The sequence below is a fragment of the Equus quagga genome, chromosome 4 (assembly GCF_021613505.1).
Source record: "Equus quagga isolate Etosha38 chromosome 4, UCLA_HA_Equagga_1.0, whole genome shotgun sequence".
NCBI classification, from domain to species: Eukaryota; Metazoa; Chordata; class Mammalia; order Perissodactyla; family Equidae; genus Equus; species Equus quagga.
Genome location: NC_060270.1, coordinates 98,681,422 through 98,699,919, shown reverse-complemented (window position 1 = coordinate 98,699,919; position 18,498 = coordinate 98,681,422). Strand labels below are relative to the sequence as shown.

Genomic DNA, 18,498 nt, shown 5'->3' with positions numbered 1-18,498 from the left:
AAAGCCTGATTGCCTCAGATTGTTTGTGTATGTAAATCAAAAGACTGCCATTAATTCGGCAAATGGGACTGCTAAGCAACAAAGAAGGTGGTGATTGGCTGGATTCTTGCGCATGGGCTGGTGGCAAATCCGACAAATCCCATTGCTTTTGTTCTAAGCTCTATCTGGACACCTTTAGGAAAAGAAGCTTGTTATGTACTAAAGTAAACTATATTCTTGAAGTAGGAGTTGGGACTATAGGACTTGAAGGCAAGAGAACGTATCTTATCAAGGATCTGTTCACTCAATTTCCCCAAGTTCTCTCCAAGTTGGACTCAACTGTACATCATGACAGATGTTCCAGTGACATTTAGTCAGGTTGAGTGTAATGGGGATACAGGACCTGAAAAAGATCAACAACCAATCACTAAAATCAATGAGGAAGCCAGTGATGTGGATGGCCCTCCACCATACCATAGGGTAGAACCTAGTCTTGAAGATTTGCCCACAGAAGGAAATCAGGAGAAAAGTGAAAAATCACAAGAGAACATGCTGCTCAACCGGTCCATGGATGAGAAGATTCTAAAAGGTAAAGCATTTTCCTTCTCTTCAGTTTGCTTGATTTGATTTGTAACAGGATTCTTTTGATAAACTATTATGACAGGAATGAGCTGTGCATCCTCCCACCCCTGTTGCTGTTCAAATGTGGCCCCTTTTTCTACAGGGGCTGCATTACGTAGGGACTAAATCTCTGCCTTGGGTCAAATCCAGGCTAATTTATTTGATACCTCTGTGACCCTAGACAACTTTCCTAGCCTCCTAAAAGCCTTCGTTTTCTCATCAAAAGAAGGCAGAATAATAGCACTGACATTTGTAGGGTTGTTGCAAGGATTAGTAAGTGTTGGTTAAATGTTAACTATTGTTATTTATTATTTTTATGGACAGCCCCATTACTTGAGTAAAAGGAATTCAGAATTTGAAATTTTCCTTCTAACATACCTGAAAGTGTCTGAATTCATGGTTCTATACCTTATATAGATATTAAAGGAGAGGTTATCATTATGTTTATAAATGAAAGGAACCAATGAAGAAATGAGTTGGAAGAGTGAAATACAGTTTTTAGTGATTACAGTTAAAAATCAAAGAAATCTACCTAGTTAGAGTCTAAATTGATAATTTATTTTCCCTGGAACTACTTAAATGTTAAAATATTAATCTTGTGGGTTTTTTTCCCCAGAAAAACCAGAAGAGAATCTCTTCATTGTTCATAAAGCTATCACAGATCTTTCTCTTCAAGAAACAGGTGTTGATGAAGTGACATTCAGAGAAGGTAAGAGGAACTTCCATTTTGTATATAGAAATTGTTTGACTGGATATGGATGACAGTGTTTGCACGGGATGTTGTGTGAGTGTGGTGTTGAAAAAGCAATCCAGGCAACGCCTTCAAACGTTCAAAGCTGTTATAGGCAGATAAGGGATTCTGGACTTATTTGTGGGTTCCACCTTAGAAAGCATTCCAGAACCTTCAAGACTGAAACCACATGATTTTGTATAACTGATTGGCATACTTTGACCTGCTGATATAGTATCTGTCTTTTAATAAGTTAGTTCACTAAATCAACCTTTCTTTTTGACTTAGTATCTTCAGATCTGTGTCAGGCACCTTGAGAAATGTAAATGTTGCAAAAATCAGTTTATCCTAAAAGTTTACCATTGACATACAATTTAAAATAATCTTATAAATTTATTTAATCCATAGGAAAATTCTAGACTTCTGATGTAAGCACAAAATGGCTTTCTAATTCTTGTCAAAGGAAGCTCCCTGGGTGATGAGGTTAATTTTAATTGTGTTCTTTCAGAAAAAGGGAGACTAAAAAGAATGTCGATTTTTCAGTGACTATATTATATTTCAGATCAACTCAGGAGACTAAGAGACAAAATCTTTTAGATTTCTCTTCTAAGCAGACTCCTACATTCAAGCAATTTTCAAATAAGCAGGATAAAAATCTATTAATTAATCATTTGTTTCCTCTCTTGCAGCCAAAAATGTCTTATCCCAAAATTGATGTCAGCTTGTTAGACTTAAGCAATTCAGCTTAGTCAGGATCTTAGGCAAAATACTAAAGAGACTCTTGATCAAAATGTTAGAACATCACACAAAATACTAAATGCCCAAGCAAGACATGGATTTGCTTGAAAATATCCTTGGTTTGTCCCCTTTGCCTGGACACCTCTTAGACTATGTCTGCTGACCACATGCACTGGTCTACTGTGTAGACACTTAAGGAGGAACATAGGAAGCTAAAGCCATTGTCAAGCTCTTACTTTATCAGAGATAATTTATAAGACTTAAGCCCCTATGAAATGAAGTAAATTATCTCTTTGCACTAATCTTTCTGTTTCCAAGGTAGCAAGCTCTCAGAGGCAGGGATCTCAATCTTCCATCTAGAACCCTTTTTAAATTAATGATCAGGAAGTCCACTGGAAACAACAGTTTTCTAGGATCTTTCATTTTGATCGAACACAGAATGAAAATGAAAGCAGTCTGGATTTTCAAAGTAGATGGTCTCAGGGTGGATTTTCCCTGAATGGATCCTTCTGTGTTTGGTGGAGCATATGTTTTTCCTTTAGGATAGAGGTACACATTTTGGTGTCTTTTATTTTCACCATGGCAAATACCTATAAAGTCTCCACAGAGAATATGCCCGGATTGAAAAATAAGACGCTAAAAACATTGAGGAAAAGGTATAATTTAAATTCAGGAAGTAATTTCATGCATAACTCCATGCCCGAGTCATGAATATGAGCAAAAAGATCAGTTTCTTTGCTTCTTGTGGTAAAAAAGAAAACAAAACAAAGCTTAAGTTATAGCAAACATTCTAATGAGTATTATTTGTAATGTAAAGAACATGGACTAGACCCCAATGATCTGATAGGACCCGTGTACAACTAGTTAGGAGTGGTAACTCACATTTGCTTCTATCTCTTTTTTGTAAGTTTGCAATCTGATTCCTATAGTTGGGAAAACAAAAAAATGAAAAGAGAATGAAAAATCTTTGATAGAAATGGACTTGTGAACATCTTTCGGTGAAAGTAGAAAATTGTGGAGTGGAAGGGCAAAGAAGAATATCACCTCTCACTTTATTTAAAGATTCTTATGGGGTTGGAAGGGCAAAGTGAACCCCAGGCTTGATAAGGGATGTGATGCAGACAATATTTCTGAGTCATGCACACTACAGACTGAAGCTTCCCACAGAAGTCCTTTAGGGGTGAAAGCCCAGAGAATATCTACTCTCTGATAATTAACTCTTTTTAGCATGCTCAATAAATACTGTTGAGGATATGCTGATATGAGCTAATTGCTTCAAAGTGAAATTTGTGATGAATTAAGTCTTTTAAAAGTCACTATATGGTACTAAACAATGTGAGTTACTTCATTGTCATTAGGGACATGTATAAAATGATGGGCTAATCTAGTACCATGTTGATATGATCTCAACATGATTTTTAAGTCTTGGCTCTTTAGGAATCAGTGGCAGATCTTAGACTATGTTATGTATATCTGTGTGGCCTTGGTGTCTCAGTTAGCTCAGCACACGACTCCTGACCCCCTCTGGCCCCCCACTCCTCCTCCTGCAGCTGGTTGGTACGTTAGGACAACTCTGAGAAGCATGGTGGCAAATATTGAATGTGCTACTCTGAGCATGACCACATATAGGCAAGCATTGTTTTAACTATTGGAAGAAAGCCTTCTTTTCCCTGTGAGATATTTTTCTAGTTTTCCCTGAGGACTGTGTGTGTGTGCGTGTGTAAAATATAGGTTGAAATATTTTATTTTATGTATTCACTTATCCAGTCATGACAGGCTAGACAGGATTTTAAAAGTGTACCTCAGGGAATACCAGTCTCCCTGGATACAGTAGTTCACAACAAAAAAAGTTCCACAGGCAAATGAGGTTGGGTTGCCTATTTTCTCAGAGATTTACAATATTCATTAGCCTTTTATAGGTTGAGATAAATTCTAAAAAAAGCTCCCTTAACTGTATTTTCCAGACTAACTTGCTAGTGTAGCCTGTTTTACTGTTTAAAATGTATCCATAACCCACAGAATAATATCCCATAAAACAAGTTGGGAAATGATTGTTTAGAAAAGTACTTCGGAGAATAATAGCTGGGTATTTGGAACCAGCTGGGTATTTGGAATTTCAACTACCAATTGATTTTGCTACAGGGCATCAGTGGGAGAAAACTACTCTGAGCAGCAGTAACCAGGAAATAAGCAGACCAAAAGAAAGCATTGCTGAACATCCTCTAGAAGAGAGAGAAGATGAGGATAGGAAGAACAAAACTCACCAGGCAACTGAAATTGAATGGCTGGGATGTCAGAAACCTAGCCAAGTTGATGTGTTGCATTCTAAACATGATGAGCAGCCAGAGGTTTGGGATGAAGAAATTAACAATGATGATGATGATGATTGCAATGATGACGAAGACGAAATTAGAGTGATAGAATTCAAGAAAAAAAATGAAGAGGGTTCTCAAGCAAAAGATGAAGGCAATGCAAGTGAGGACTCCCCACTGAGCAGCCCCAGTTCCCAACCTGTGACACCTGATGAGCAGCCACCCTTCGGGAAGAAGAATGATATCTCCAGAAGTGCTTATTCAAGATACAATACAATATCCTATCGGAAAATCAGGAAGGGGAATACCAAGCAAAGAATTGATGAATTCGAGTCTATGATGCATTTATGAACTAACTGGAACTGAGAAGTTCTCACGCCCATTAAAGCAAAAGCTAATTCTATTTTCCCGAGATGCCTCTTTGTATGCCTTAATTGAGTCATCCCCTTTAAAGATGTGGAAGCTTACTCTCTGTTTTACTGTGGAATAATGTGGAAATAACTCTAGACAAAATCCAGTCTGGTAACCTCAAATCAAAAAGCTTTAGACTCATTCTTGGACATTTGCTTTTTAAAACTTCACTAATATAGCGTTGTATAACAAGCACTAAAGAGCCAGCACCCCCGGCGAATCTGGCTTTAAGGTAGCAGTGCTGGGAAATGTAGTCACCAAACGCAAGAGGACTATATGAAACGATTCCTGTATTTCTTTTGATGTCTTTCTTCCTGTACATTGAGGGTGTTAAAATGTCTGATATTAAACCTCTCTTACTTTTAAACAGAGTTTTATAGACTTTGGCAATAAATTTTCCAAAATCCTTTGGCTTCCCCAGTATCTTCAAAAAACATTTTAAGTGGTTTTCCTTGGCATCTACAGAGCAAAAATTCAGTATAGGCCTCCTTCCTAGGTGTTACCATTCACCGAATTTTCTCACTAGAAGGACTGAGCAATTGTCAGTCAGGAAAATTCTGTTTACCAAATGTAGGTTTTATGCATTCAAGATGAATTAAACCCATTGTGAGGTTGATACAGGGAGGGGCTGGAAATTGGTGGGCAATAGACTAAAGAGTTATATCTGGTAGTTTATTTCTGTGACTGAAAATAAAATCTTGTCTAGCACAAAGTCATTAAAAATGAAAATGACATCTTAAGCACAATTTAAAAAAAATGCCCCTCTCTATTACCACGCTTTCTCTTATTAACAGTATCTCAGAATAATTTTCTTTCCTTAGAAACCTGAGACAACTCTAATCATAACTATACTAGTTACTATGAAAATGGAAATAATTATCTTAGGATATTTTCAAAGTAGAGTGTGAGCATGCATTTTTAGTGAGAAACCTCTGATAAGTTGTTGGGAATATATAATTTATTGGACCTCGGCCCAAATCGAGATGCTTAAAATTGTGCTTGTGGAGCTTCATTCAAACCAATGTGTCAAATAATGTATTGAATATTTATGAAAAGGGAGAGTCTACATTTCTATTCTTAGATAGTTCTGTAATTTTTCATTTCACGCTTTCGTATATATTACCCTGAACTTTCTGTCACCACAGATAAAGATAATTTTCAGTCTTGCAAATAAAAAAACAATTCCTTATTGTCTGAATGTAATACAGTCTTCATTGTACTGTTCAACCCTTTGTTTATTTCTCTTTCATTTTGTGAAAAACCCTGGGTTAGCCCTTCTTAGATTATTGCTTATTTATGTGTAACAAATCCCACACATTCTAATGGCGATTTCTTTAATTCCTCTTGGTCATATATTTCCACAGTATCATATACTATTGTTTAGTGTTTACAAGACTCGAATTTGAATTCAAGATTGAAGTGCTCATTTTATTCTTTCAGATACTTTGCAGACCATGTAAAAGTTCCGTCACCATCAATCTATAGAACCTACAGATTTTCTTCTTGACAATGCAAGTTTTCAAAACAAAGCCAGGGAAATCAGGTCTTCATTGATAAATGTAGGTAGAAGATTGATGCACTAGGACAATTTCCTGTTTATTTAGCCCCTCTAACTCTTCCCACCTGGACAACCTATTTTTTTCTCTGGCTTACTGATGACCCCTACAATTTTCTACTTCACTTCAAAGCACAGTGTTGTGTTATCCATCATGGAACAGGACCAGATTGTTAACCTTCCATCCACAGAGCCTGTATTTTGAATTATTCCAGCAGAGGTGATGAATGCCTGTGGAACTTGAGTGAGGTGGGTGGCTTATGGCCATGTGACATAGCCAAGCAACTAGCTGCTCTTATGGGGCCCCAATATATAGCACCCCTAGCCTTTTTAGCTTTGTGTTCTTACCAGACAATTAACCAACCATGAAGGATTTTGTCCACAAAGACTTTATTTTAGAGTGTGTTCAATGGGTAAATGCTTAACGCCCATAGATGGGGCACGTAGTTGCAAAAGATCACTGAAACTATTCTTTGGTAATGGCGTCTGTTATCCTACATTGCCATCTTATACTAAGGCCCGGGAGTTAAGTGACCATAAGTAATGAGATGGTGATGGGCGTTTGCTTGATTTTTTGTAACCTAAGAAAGACAAGGGTGTGGTTCAGACTGCATGAGGGATATTTAACACATTTGAAACTCATATGGGACACGTCAGAACACAAATTGGTAACTATACAAGAAGCTTTATCACTTTTGTGATTCACGATTCAGGGGCGAAAGAAGGGCTGTGCTACCTGGTAGGAGGGAGAATTGACTTATTGTGAGAATGCTGATACTTCTTATATGACTTTTTATTTTCCTTAATTGCTGGGTGAAAAGAAATTAATAACAGCTTTACTTCTCTGTCAATATAAAATTTGCCTTTCATATAATGCTACCTTTGAAGACACAGAATATATCAGAATCCGTTGATTGATCAATTGACCTATCTATATATCTATCTATCAATAATGTAAATAAAGAGCTGCTGTGTCTGACTTGCTTTCAATAAAAGTTTGTGTACTTGTTTTTGGTGTCTAGACTTTTTTTTTGGCTACCTTTTACTTTTTAGAAAGAACCCTTGCATATGAGTAGCTATTAAGACCATTAATAACTGCTTTCAGAAATCAAGAAAACACATTTTGATTCATTTAAATTATTTATTTCAAAAAGGTCTTAAAATGATTGTGTATGAAATTGCAAAAATAATTTCTGGTGGGTAGATATATAATGTTCGTGAATAATTTCTATTACTTTTATAGAAACTGAGCTATTGTTTTAGATGTATCTTAACTACAACAACTTGGAAAACATATAAATATCTTTGTAATCATCAAGGTAATACATTGAAACTATGCTGACACTTTTATAGTAATTGTTTCTGCATATTTACATGGGGTAGGACTTTTGGCACATTTTTAAATGGAGAACGGACATTTAAGTTTTTCAAAGTGATAGAAAAATCATTTAAAATAAGAAATAATAGAGAATTATGGAAAAAGCCAAAGCACCAGAGTATCATTAAGAAGAAATATGTTTGACCATATGAGAAAAGCAATGACTTCTTTTAAAGCCTGAACTTCATTGCTCTATAAAAATAAGAGGGCTATAAAAAGTAATGTCAAAAGTTATAGCAAACATTTGCCAATATTAAAATATCAGACACTAACATAATAAATATGAATACCAAAATGTGTATACAGCTCATGAAGAACACGAGGTGACTAGGCCATACAATCAACATGAACACAAGGACACAGGTAGTAATGAGCAGCAGAAACCCCCCAGATACATGGTGAACTACAAACCCCAAAATCAAAAGATGATGTCTAGTAATTAACTGCCGGCTTGGGAAAGTTCTGGAAATGAATTTGGAAAGTAATTTGAATTTTTACTTAGAAACTTAAAATTACATATTTGATTCCTTCTTTATAATAACTTCAGTTGGTCAGAGGTAGAAATACTGGGTACTCAAAAATGTTCAAAGTAACTCCAAATGCCTTTATACTCCATGGTTTTAATCTAGTTCTGCTATTAACAAATGTTTTCAAGTAATCAATATCAAATTCACTACTTTGACCTTTGCCTTCTCTTGTTTTTACGTCCACCTCTTCTAATTAATACGTATAAAACTAGCAACATTTGGGTAGTTGTTTGAAAGAGAAGAATGAAGGCATATGCATAATCCTAAACTGAATATCAAGCATCCTGATAATTTAGAGTTTGGTTACTCCTCTCATGTTTGGAAAACAACACCCACAGTGAAAGGCCACCTAACATACTTTCGTCCAGAAGGAAAGACACAGACACAGCTATGTGCTTAAAAGAGCTAAAAATATCCAAACATTTCTTAATTTTCTTTATTTGTAAGTAGAAACTCCTGGTTTTACTTTCTCCCAGTTCAAAGCAGAAAATATAGAGACATATATTTACACATACATATATAAATATATATATGTATACATCTGTGTTTACAAAGATGGATATGCTTTTCAATGGTCAAGTAAAGACAATCTATTTATGCTATCAAATTTTTAGTTTCAACATCAATATAAAGGCTTTATTTATATAGATATTTATGAACAATATTTTTAAATGGCAAATATCTATTAATCAATAATAAGATAGAAAGTCTCTGTTTTCAAAGAAATTATTTGTTACTTATTTGATGACAACTGTCATCATTAGGAATTCAGCATATTAGAAGTTGCTCTGCTTCCTGGAAAATGAGAATTTTCATGTGTACTTTTGAAAAGCAAAGAGTCACAGAAACTTGCAAAGAGACCCTAATTGGAGTGGTAACTGTTAGCTGACCCATTAGGTTGAAAACAGAGGCATTAGATCTGCTTGGTTAACAGTATTTTTTTTTCTTTCTTTTAGACACAGGCACCATCAACACATGAAATATCATCCATTAAACCTCATCAGGTGTATATAATACTTTATATCACTTATTCAGAGTTAGCCATGATATAGCTATTTGCCAAAAATAAATACTATATATATAAGCTTTAGTTAGTGTTCCTTTACTCATTTCAAGACATTTTGACTTATAGCAATTATTGAGTAACCTATGCAAAAGTTGCCACAAAGCACTATAGTGACAATCTACACAATGGAGTAAAAGTTACAACTCTTGGTTTGTGTTTTAAATTAAAGGACTCTTCAATTGTTCACTTCCCACCTTTGTTCAAATTGAGCAATTTGTCAGCTTTGCTTAACTGTTGGGGGAAGATAGCCAAGGTAATATTATTCACAGAGGAGCAATCTCTATATATTCAGATCTCCCTCTCATATTTGTTTTAGGAAATGGAAAAGAATATATCCTGCATGAAGTCAAGGAGACAGACCACTCCAAAGCACGTGGGGATAGCCACCCTTAAGCCTATACTTCAGTTTAACAGAGAGGGAGGCAGCCTCTATTTCCTGTCTACACAACATCCAAGAGAGAGAGAGACCAAAGAGGTTTGACTCCATGCAGAGGGATTTTAACTGAGCCCACCTGAGTTGATAGTTGTACTTAAAGAAAAAAAAAAAAGAATGATAGCAGCAGGGTGTAGTGAAAGAGACTCTCTCTCTCCCTCTCCTTTTTTTAAGCCAGATAGAATGGAAACTGAGTTTTATTGCTTACTAGTGAGATGACCTTAGCCAATCTCTCTTAGCCATCCTCCTTGTCTGCATAATGAGGAAAATGGAACTCATCTCACTAAATTGTGCACAGCAGTGAGATGGGGCACAAACAGTGCCAAGCACGGAGTAGGTACTCAAAGATAATTAGTTCCTGTCACTTTTCCTTTTACTCCTTGTAATTTCAATGTTTTTCTCCAAGATATGGGGGACTTCATGAGAGGCATAATTTCTGTCCTGTGTTTAAATGTGGAGGTTAAATTAAAGACATTAGAACAAATAAAGATGGCACTATCCAGTGTGCCTTAACCCCGTTCTCTCGCATGAGAGCCCCCTGAAAATCATTTTAAGTCATTCATGGAATCAAGGTTAACTGGGGAAATTGAATTCATTTATGCACTATAACTGATATCTTTGCCCTTCTACAACCCCTACGGCAATAATAGGAGCAAAATGTTTTAATATCTAAGAGAGTATTTCTAAATTATCATGGAGAAGCTAACAATACTTTGTGATCACAGCACATCGTGGTTTTTGATCCTATGAATGACAGCTGACTGAATGTCAGCAAGCAGAACTGAGCAAATTTGATGCTGGTGATAAAACACGGTTGTACCAACAACAGCTGTGCCATCCTTCAGGAGACTAGAGGAAGCTCTGGGTGACTGTTGAAAATGAGAAAGGAACTGTGCAAGCTGAAAAGCTCGGAAGCACTCAGATGGTTTGGTAACTTAGTTTTTGATCAAATAAGCCTTGTAAAAGATTATCAAAACAATGCCTGTGTTTATGGTAACAACATAGACCTTATTCTAAGAAAAGGCAAGAACTCAAGCCAATCCAGGGGAAACTCTGAAGTCCCCAACAGCACAGCCTCCTATTAAAGAATTCAGGGCTGATTAGAAGCCCTGATGTGTCCCCTCAATGGTTTTCTCATTAGAAGTGCCAGAAGACCCAGTAGCATATATACCTTTATTATAGTCTTCTGAAAACAAAATTTAGAGAGCAATGATTTAAAAAATGTTATTAGTAGACTATACAATTAGTCAATGCTCTTATTAAGGTTAGACCCATAAGATTCTTAACTAGTGATTAGTTCCTTGTACCTCAGAGTAATTGAGCAAACACATGGTAAAAGCTGTTTTTAAAATTCTATCCAAGAACAAATATGTGATGTATGAAAACGGTCCTTTGTTACATTGACAGTATAGATTCAAATATAGCTTCATATAATAAGTATGTCAAGGTAAAGTCAGGAAGAGCATACACTGAACAGACCATTGAGGGTTCTTTTGAGAAAAACATTCAAATTTCTTCAGCTAGTGTACCCAACGGTAAATATATCCAAGACATAATTTATCTTTTTCTGAATAGAGTTGATGTTTTTGGTGGGTACTGTTTTTGAATAAAAAGAGTGTCGTTAGACTGGTGGAAAACTTTTCAAAATTTTTCAGTTACACGAAGAATTGCATGAGGCATCCAGCATATTGAGTTTGGTCAGCAATTCAGTTAGTCCTTTGGCAACTGACTTGTGTTTTCTCTCCCATATGGCTCTGTTTTGAGAAGAATTATCTCATTTTCTAGCCATTCTTTATCTCATCTGCAATGTCAATGATTCAAATAAAACATCTTAAATATGATGCAAATATGCAGAACTATTTCCCCTTCCGATTCTTAGTTTTTGCTCTACTTTTGTGTAATTAATTGGGAGTTAAAATTAAATTTTGTCTTCTTGTTTTTTATTTATTTTTTTTTGGTGAGGAAAATTCACCCTGAGCTAATGTCCATTGCCAATCTTCCTATTCATTTCCTTGAGGAAGATTAGCCCTGAGCTAACATCTGTGCCAGTCTTCCTCTACTATGTATGTGGGACACCTCCACCTCATGGCTGATGAGTGGAGTAGGTCTGTACTCGGGATCTGAACCCGTGAACCTGGGCTGCTGAAGTGGAGTGTGCTGAACTTTAACCACTCAGTTACAGGGCTGGCCCCCAAATTACATTTTAAACAGGAAGTCAGAATTAAAGATGCCTAATTTTACCATCAGCTCAACTGAACAAAGGTTTTCTTTTTTATGTTAATAAGCATATAGCATGGATGTCCTCCAGAGACACACCCCAGCAAAAATATTTATGTATCTCTTTCAGAGGAATGCTTCGGAACAGATTTGTTTAGGCTGGTGGCCTGGGGCAATTGAACGAGCCCTGTCTCTGGAGATGCAAATTCTAATTCTGATTCTGTCACTAACTGGTCTGGGATTTTTAGACAGGTAATGTATCTTCTGGGCATCAACTTTTTTGCCAAAATGAATGAAAGGGATATCAGGATTTCTAAGATCTCTTCTGGTATGTGCAAGTATTGGCATACCTAAGAATAGGGGCTCTTCTTGGATCAAAGAATTATTGGACTTTCCCCCAAATTTATCAATGTTATCATTAGGCCTACATCTGGGGCTTTATTATTTTTTCCCCCCACAGAGGTGTCAGATCCCCTTTCTTTTTTGGCCAAGTGTAGGGCAATTTTTTCTCAACTCTCTTCCTGATGGTTGTTTACTTCATTCTTTTCCCTTTTTACTAGGTTTCCTTCACTTTATTTCTACTTTGATATCTTTTAGAGCCCATTTTTAGCACACTTCATCCCTGTGACTGCTGCTAAATCTAAAGTAGTATTTTATAGAAAAGAACCTGAATACTTTTCCAGTGCTCTATTTCTGCCTTATTTGTTTCAACTCTTCTTATTTGACCCCCCACTAGAATGTGCTCAACAATTAAATGTGTTTTTGGTTGCTACGGTGTGTTGAGACCCGGCCTCTTCTTCTTTGCCTTTTTTCTTTCTCTTTAAATATCCACACAACTAGTAGCTAGAAAGTTACTAGTATATGACTTTTTTTAAAAGTGTAGTTTTAAAAGCAGAAAATGAATCGAAACAATGTCCATATCTAGAATTGAATAAGCATTTGACTTCCTCACTTAAAATTTTTTCCACTGAGTCAGATTGGGAAAAAACATTACGCAGTGTCGAGATCAAAATCCTGCCATCAAGGAGTATTACATCAACACTATTTCACACTGTTGGGTAAACACGCTTGTGGTCCAGCGGGATTTCACCAAGGTGATAACTTTGTGTTTCTGAGGTCTTCTAGCTATAGCAACTCAAGTAAATTTTTTTTTTTTTGGACGAAGAAATAGCAAGTAAAAGACCAGGTTCTCATTGATTTTACCTACTTGTGGGCTGAAAGAGTTAGTTATTAACAAAAACAGTCATCCTTAGTATCAATGTGTTTCCCCAAATACTTCTGAACTCATTTCCGGTTACCTTTAGATGGCATGGGGAAACTTGCAGGCTGAATTCCAGCATAAGGGGAAGAAGCAGGCAATTTAAAAGGCCACCAGGTGCTGAAGAAGGACTCCAATCCAATGTTGGACTGTTTCCCTGAGTTAACTGTTGCTGTCTCAAATATTGTGATTTAAAAAAAAAAATCTTCCATTCAAATGTTAATAATTTTGAAACTTTTAAACAACCCTGGAGAAATATAGTCACCAAGTTCACTGTCATTTTCACAGTGTCTAACGGGTTTATTAGATAAAAATATCAGTTGCTCTTCAGTCTTCATAATATTTTTCAAATTTCCACTTTTGATTTGGCTTCACTGGGTCACAAGCAGCAACTTTCAGGGTCTTCTGAGAAAGATTTCCTTCCAAGCATAACAACTGGTGATAGTTTCCAAAAACAATGTGGTTCACCTGGAGAGAAAGGGAACCTGGGAATGAGCGGTGGGCTGAATTGGACAACTGAGATGCAAAGAAATAGAGACCAATAAAAAAAGATAGTTTATTGTATTTTTGATTCCTTAGGAATTCTACTGAACTAAATTAATAACATAAACACAGGCTTTGGACAGTATTTTTTTCTCTGTCTCAAACTAGGTTCTCATACTTCTCTAAGCTACAAGACTTTTAGCTCCTCAGGAAACAAAAGATGAATTTTCTGATGATAATGGGTAATAACTGTATTATTTAAAGGAAATAATTCCAATTGGCATTTACTATATTTGATACCTGGTTCCCTCACTGATGGTGGTAAAGAAAAAATACACCATCACAAAAAGTAAGCTAGTTGATTTCTTAAGAATATGCCTCAGAATGTAAATTTGGAATACAACGTGTAATTAGAAAAAAGTCAAAGGTATTTCAAAGGGTGCAATTTTGCTTAATATTTATTGAATATCCTAGAAATGGTCGATAACCTACTTAGAACGTGTTCATGGTTTATAATTTTTTTCACCCATCAATGCTCTCAATTATCCATGACTGTGACAAAGATAATCTTCATTATATATATATTGTTTTGAAATACTTAAAAAAAATGATCGAATAGGGTGACTTCATAATAATTTATTTTAAATATGCTCCTACAAAAACATCGCTCCCCTTGTAGGAATTTGGAAATGTGGCGATTGAGTATGCTCAAGGTTTTGTAAAGGAGCTGGACTTGAGCAAAAACATTCTGGATTATCTACAATGTTCTGCTGGTCGATTGTAAAGAGGTAACTAAATAACTCGTCCCCAGCCTAAAGACATTTGATGTGGGAACCAGTGGTGGAGGAGCATTTCATGTCCCAATCACAGACACCACCTGTGAGAGTATTTCCTTTTAGATGGTCACAATCCAGTGCATTTGGGGAGGGCTGATCTAGAGGACGCCTTTTAAATGCAGATCTAGAAATGTACAATTTTAATAACTCATTGGTATCCAGGGTCAAACTCACTACTACCCTTTGTCCATCCCTGAAGTTCTCAATTACTAATGCTTTCTAAAAGAAGAGAGATGCTTCTGTGATTTATAGCCTTATTCACCATTTCTCTTGTTTTTTAACACACATATGTTTGAGCACTTGGGAGCTTTAGTACAAAAACTACCAAAAACTGAAAAAAAGGAAAAAGATGACTGTCAAGATATTCATCTCCATAACATCTAGCAGCATGAAGAGGGGAACCCAACGCAGAAGGCAGCTATGTAACATGTGACAATGTCGCAGGCACAAACAAGGTAGGGGAGCAGCTTTCTAACTTTTGCCATCTTAATTAAGTTATCTTCTTACAAATTGGCTTACCTTTTAAGGAGACCAAAATTGAGCCTATACAAATATCAGCTAATGAAGGCTTAAGTTCCGGGGCCAATCTAGCTGGTAAATAAGCCCTATGTGATTTAAAGACTGTCTCTTCCTAAACATTTTCTCATCAACCCGAAATTTTTTCTGGTGACAGATTCACTTCTGGAGATGAGGGGTGTGTTCTGATTCTCAATCTCTCTCTCTCCCCTTTAGCACAGGGTTAAGAAAGCAGAAGGTAAGATGTAATTTATTCAATAGATGTTTACGGATTTCCCCAACACTATGCAACATAAAATTAGCAGCTTATACGCTAGTAATTTCTAATTTTTTGGTGATAAAATTATCACCAAAGAGAAAAAAAATTGTCCAGAAGGAAATGAAATATAACAGGGAGGATCTATGGGGAGGAAGATTGGAGAATGTGTTACTCAGGTCCTGAGTTTGATCCTGAGCAGGATGAAAAATGTCGTGAAGAGAATAGTCACTGGCTGTGACACCAAAAAGATTGAAAGCACTTCAAGGAAAAAGTGTGCTCATTTTGGGGCCGGTCCTGAGCAAAATGATGATTTCCATATACTCGATGCATTCAGTGGATTTGGTGGCCACGTGCTAGTAAGATAGTGGCAAATTTGAGAAGGCAGTCCTCAAATTATTTCTGCCACCCCAAGGTCCTACACTAATGCTTATGGATTTGTACCCTGTTAAAATATAATTGGGAAAAACTGAGAGGACATTGAGAGTGAATAGGATAGAGCAAGTGTGTTCTAGTAAATATGAACAACTGGACCTCTGGAAAAAATCCCTTGATTGGTAGTGTGGGAGTGACACTCCCATCATGGCTGGTTTCAAGCTACCACTGTAGGGGGGCAAGTGCTGTACACAGTCAGCTCCTGCAAGCTGGTTGGAGCTGGCTCCAGCAGGCCCCTGAGAGCCTAGGTCTCTGGGATCCAGATGGCATGAGAAAAAGTCTCCCTGTGTGGAAAGGAGGCACAATGTGGAACCAGATTCATACTAGAGGGCAGGGCTTGTAGGAACCACACTGCTTCTTGCTTTCCTCATATACTCTCCTTATAAACTTTTCTGGTAACCAGTGAAAACCAACTGTAGCCACTAAGCCTGACTTTTGGCTTTAATGGACTGAAGCAAATGACTTTTAGAGACAAAGATGTTGACGGCAATATAACCCAAAGAACCTGGTGACTTCTATTTAAAATTACTGATTTGAAATAATGTTGTAAAAGAAAAAAAAGGACTTAACAATTAACAAAAATATCTGCTCATCTCTCTGGATGAACTTTTACACTGCCTCTACTGTCACAAACACATTTAAAGCTTCTGATTGAGGAAGCTGACAATGGGGGTTCTATGTCCTATTTAATTGAAAGTTGGATTTGTGGTAAAGAAGAAGCACAGATATTTTGCTTACCAGTTCTGGGTGAAAGACTGATGTTGATTTATGTAGCCATTTTAGCCCTTTGTTTCTGTTATCACAGAGGTGCAGCCTCAGGGCTCTGTTATCAGGGATGGGAGCTAAGCACCATTCTCCATGTTTAATAAGTCTTAACCAGGTGTAATTAAATTGTTGAAGCTGTGGGAGAAATGAATAGAGAAGGTCACTTCAGGCAGCAAACACAAGTAGGAGCCCGGTCAAAGGTTTTTGACAGCAGTGGTGAAGAACGTGGGCACCCTGGGCAGATGTTTTGTATTCAAATCCACTTTCAATTCTGATAGTGTGGGCATATTATTTACCCTGTCTAATCTCATTTTTATCATTTCTAAGTTGGAGAGCAATAGCGTTTATCTCAGAAGGTCGGGGTAATGACTGTCAAGTGTTTAGCACATGGTAAGCCCTCAATAAATGTTAGCTGCAATAATAAAAATTATTTAGTATAGTTAGTACTAAGATGCAAATGGATGTCATTTCAAGGGCTCTGAATCCCAGACAGCACTGGTGTTTGAGGTATTGGAACATTCAAACCATCACATGATTAAGGCTCCAATTTTTAATGATTAAGCCACTGGGGCTATGGGGAAGTCCAAGTCATGGTCCTAAGTTACTTTGGTGGAAATTATTATGCTTCTTTGCTGGACTGTCTAGACAACTGGACTCCTAGAGGCTGTGTTCTATTGTAGGAAAGGCTAAAGTCTTTCTTTGCCAACAGCACAAGGAATCATCAGGTTGCTGGGGTGTTCGCATCCTCCAGTTCATAGGAAGTGCTCTCAGAGAAGTCCAGTTTTAAGGAGTTGCCAATGTCTAAAATAAATACTGATTTGGGTAATGGAACGACATTTTCAATTTTTGTAAATATTTTCTCCAGTTGTTTACAACCTAGTAATATCTACCTGGTCAATTAACTCTAAGGCTCTGGATCTGTGATCAATTTGTTTTTGCACCAATGTAAACATTTTAGAAAAAAATAGACTGTTGGCAAAATTTATCTGAATGGTTTCATCTGGTGAATCATTTATAATGTAATTGAGATTTAACTTAGATTATCAAGTGCATCATTGGGTTAGACCTCCTCACTCAAAGGGTAGTCCCTGGACCAACATCAGCATCACCTGGGAGCTAGTTGGGAACGCTGAATCTCAGCCCCACCGTGGACCTATTGAACGAGAACTTGCCATGTAACAAACTCCCCAGGTGCACCTTAAAATTTGAGAAGCATGGATGTATGTCATCACACAAGGAATTTATGTTAGTACTAAGAGAAGTGAGATATTCCCTTGAAAAGAAACATCTCAGCTGGTTGAAAAGTTAATAACTAAGGAGACTTTTTATGTAAGGTGACGGATAGGGCATGATGGTAGAATCCTAGTGTTTTATTCCTTTTGAGGTTTTTTGGAGGAATGCTATAGTCACTGGCTTGGTATTAAGCCTTATTAATTCTGCCTCACATAAGTTAACTTCCTTCATGTTTCTTTACTTTTTGTTACTTAAACCAAGCATAAGAAGCAGAAGCTAAATAGGAGTAATGAGACGAAAAAGATGGGCCTCTGTGGAAGGCGCGGGCTGTGTAATTCAGACCTTTGCCTCCCAGCATCCCCTAGAGATGCAACAGTTTTCAAGATCAGAACTTGGCTTTTCCAATAAAATACTGGTTAATCAAGCACAGGAAATCACTAAAATGATGAGTCTTGAAGGATTGCATTATTTAATATTTTACTCTCTTTCCTAATTAAGAAAGAATTCCGTAGGGGCCAGCCCTGTGGCCGAGTGGTTAAGTTCCGGTGCTCTGCTTTGGTGGCCTAGGGTTTCGCCAGTTCAGATCCTGGGTGCGGACATGGCATGGCTCATCAAGCCATGCCGAGGCGGTGTCCCATATAGCGCAATTACAGGCACTCACAACTAGAATTTACAACTACGTACTGGGGAGCTTTGAGGAGAAGAGTTAAAAAAAAAAAAAAAAAAGAAAGAATTCTCTTAGCCTCAAT

The 18,498-nt window shown here is 36.9% G+C and overlaps 2 protein-coding genes across 2 annotated transcripts in view; one reads left to right on the top strand and one right to left on the bottom strand.

Moving 5' to 3' along the window:
* Positions 1 to 327: 327 nt before the first annotated feature.
* On the top strand, positions 328 to 4,731 carry ERMN (ermin). The gene is made up of 3 exons (XM_046657893.1): positions 328 to 568; positions 1,217 to 1,309; positions 4,211 to 4,731. Exons 1-3 carry the CDS (start codon positions 328 to 330, stop codon positions 4,729 to 4,731), a joined length of 855 nt encoding a protein of 284 aa, XP_046513849.1.
* Positions 4,732 to 13,552: 8,821 nt separating this feature from the next.
* Positions 13,553 to 18,498, bottom strand: part of GALNT5 (polypeptide N-acetylgalactosaminyltransferase 5) — a 45,105-nt gene continuing 40,159 nt past the window's right edge. Inside the window, exons 9-10 of the mRNA XM_046659638.1 lie at positions 16,490 to 16,651; positions 13,553 to 13,693 (exon numbers count right to left, since the gene is read on the bottom strand). Coding sequence (XP_046515594.1) covers positions 13,553 to 13,693; positions 16,490 to 16,651 — 303 coding nt within the window. The remainder of the gene's footprint in view (positions 13,694 to 16,489; positions 16,652 to 18,498) is intronic.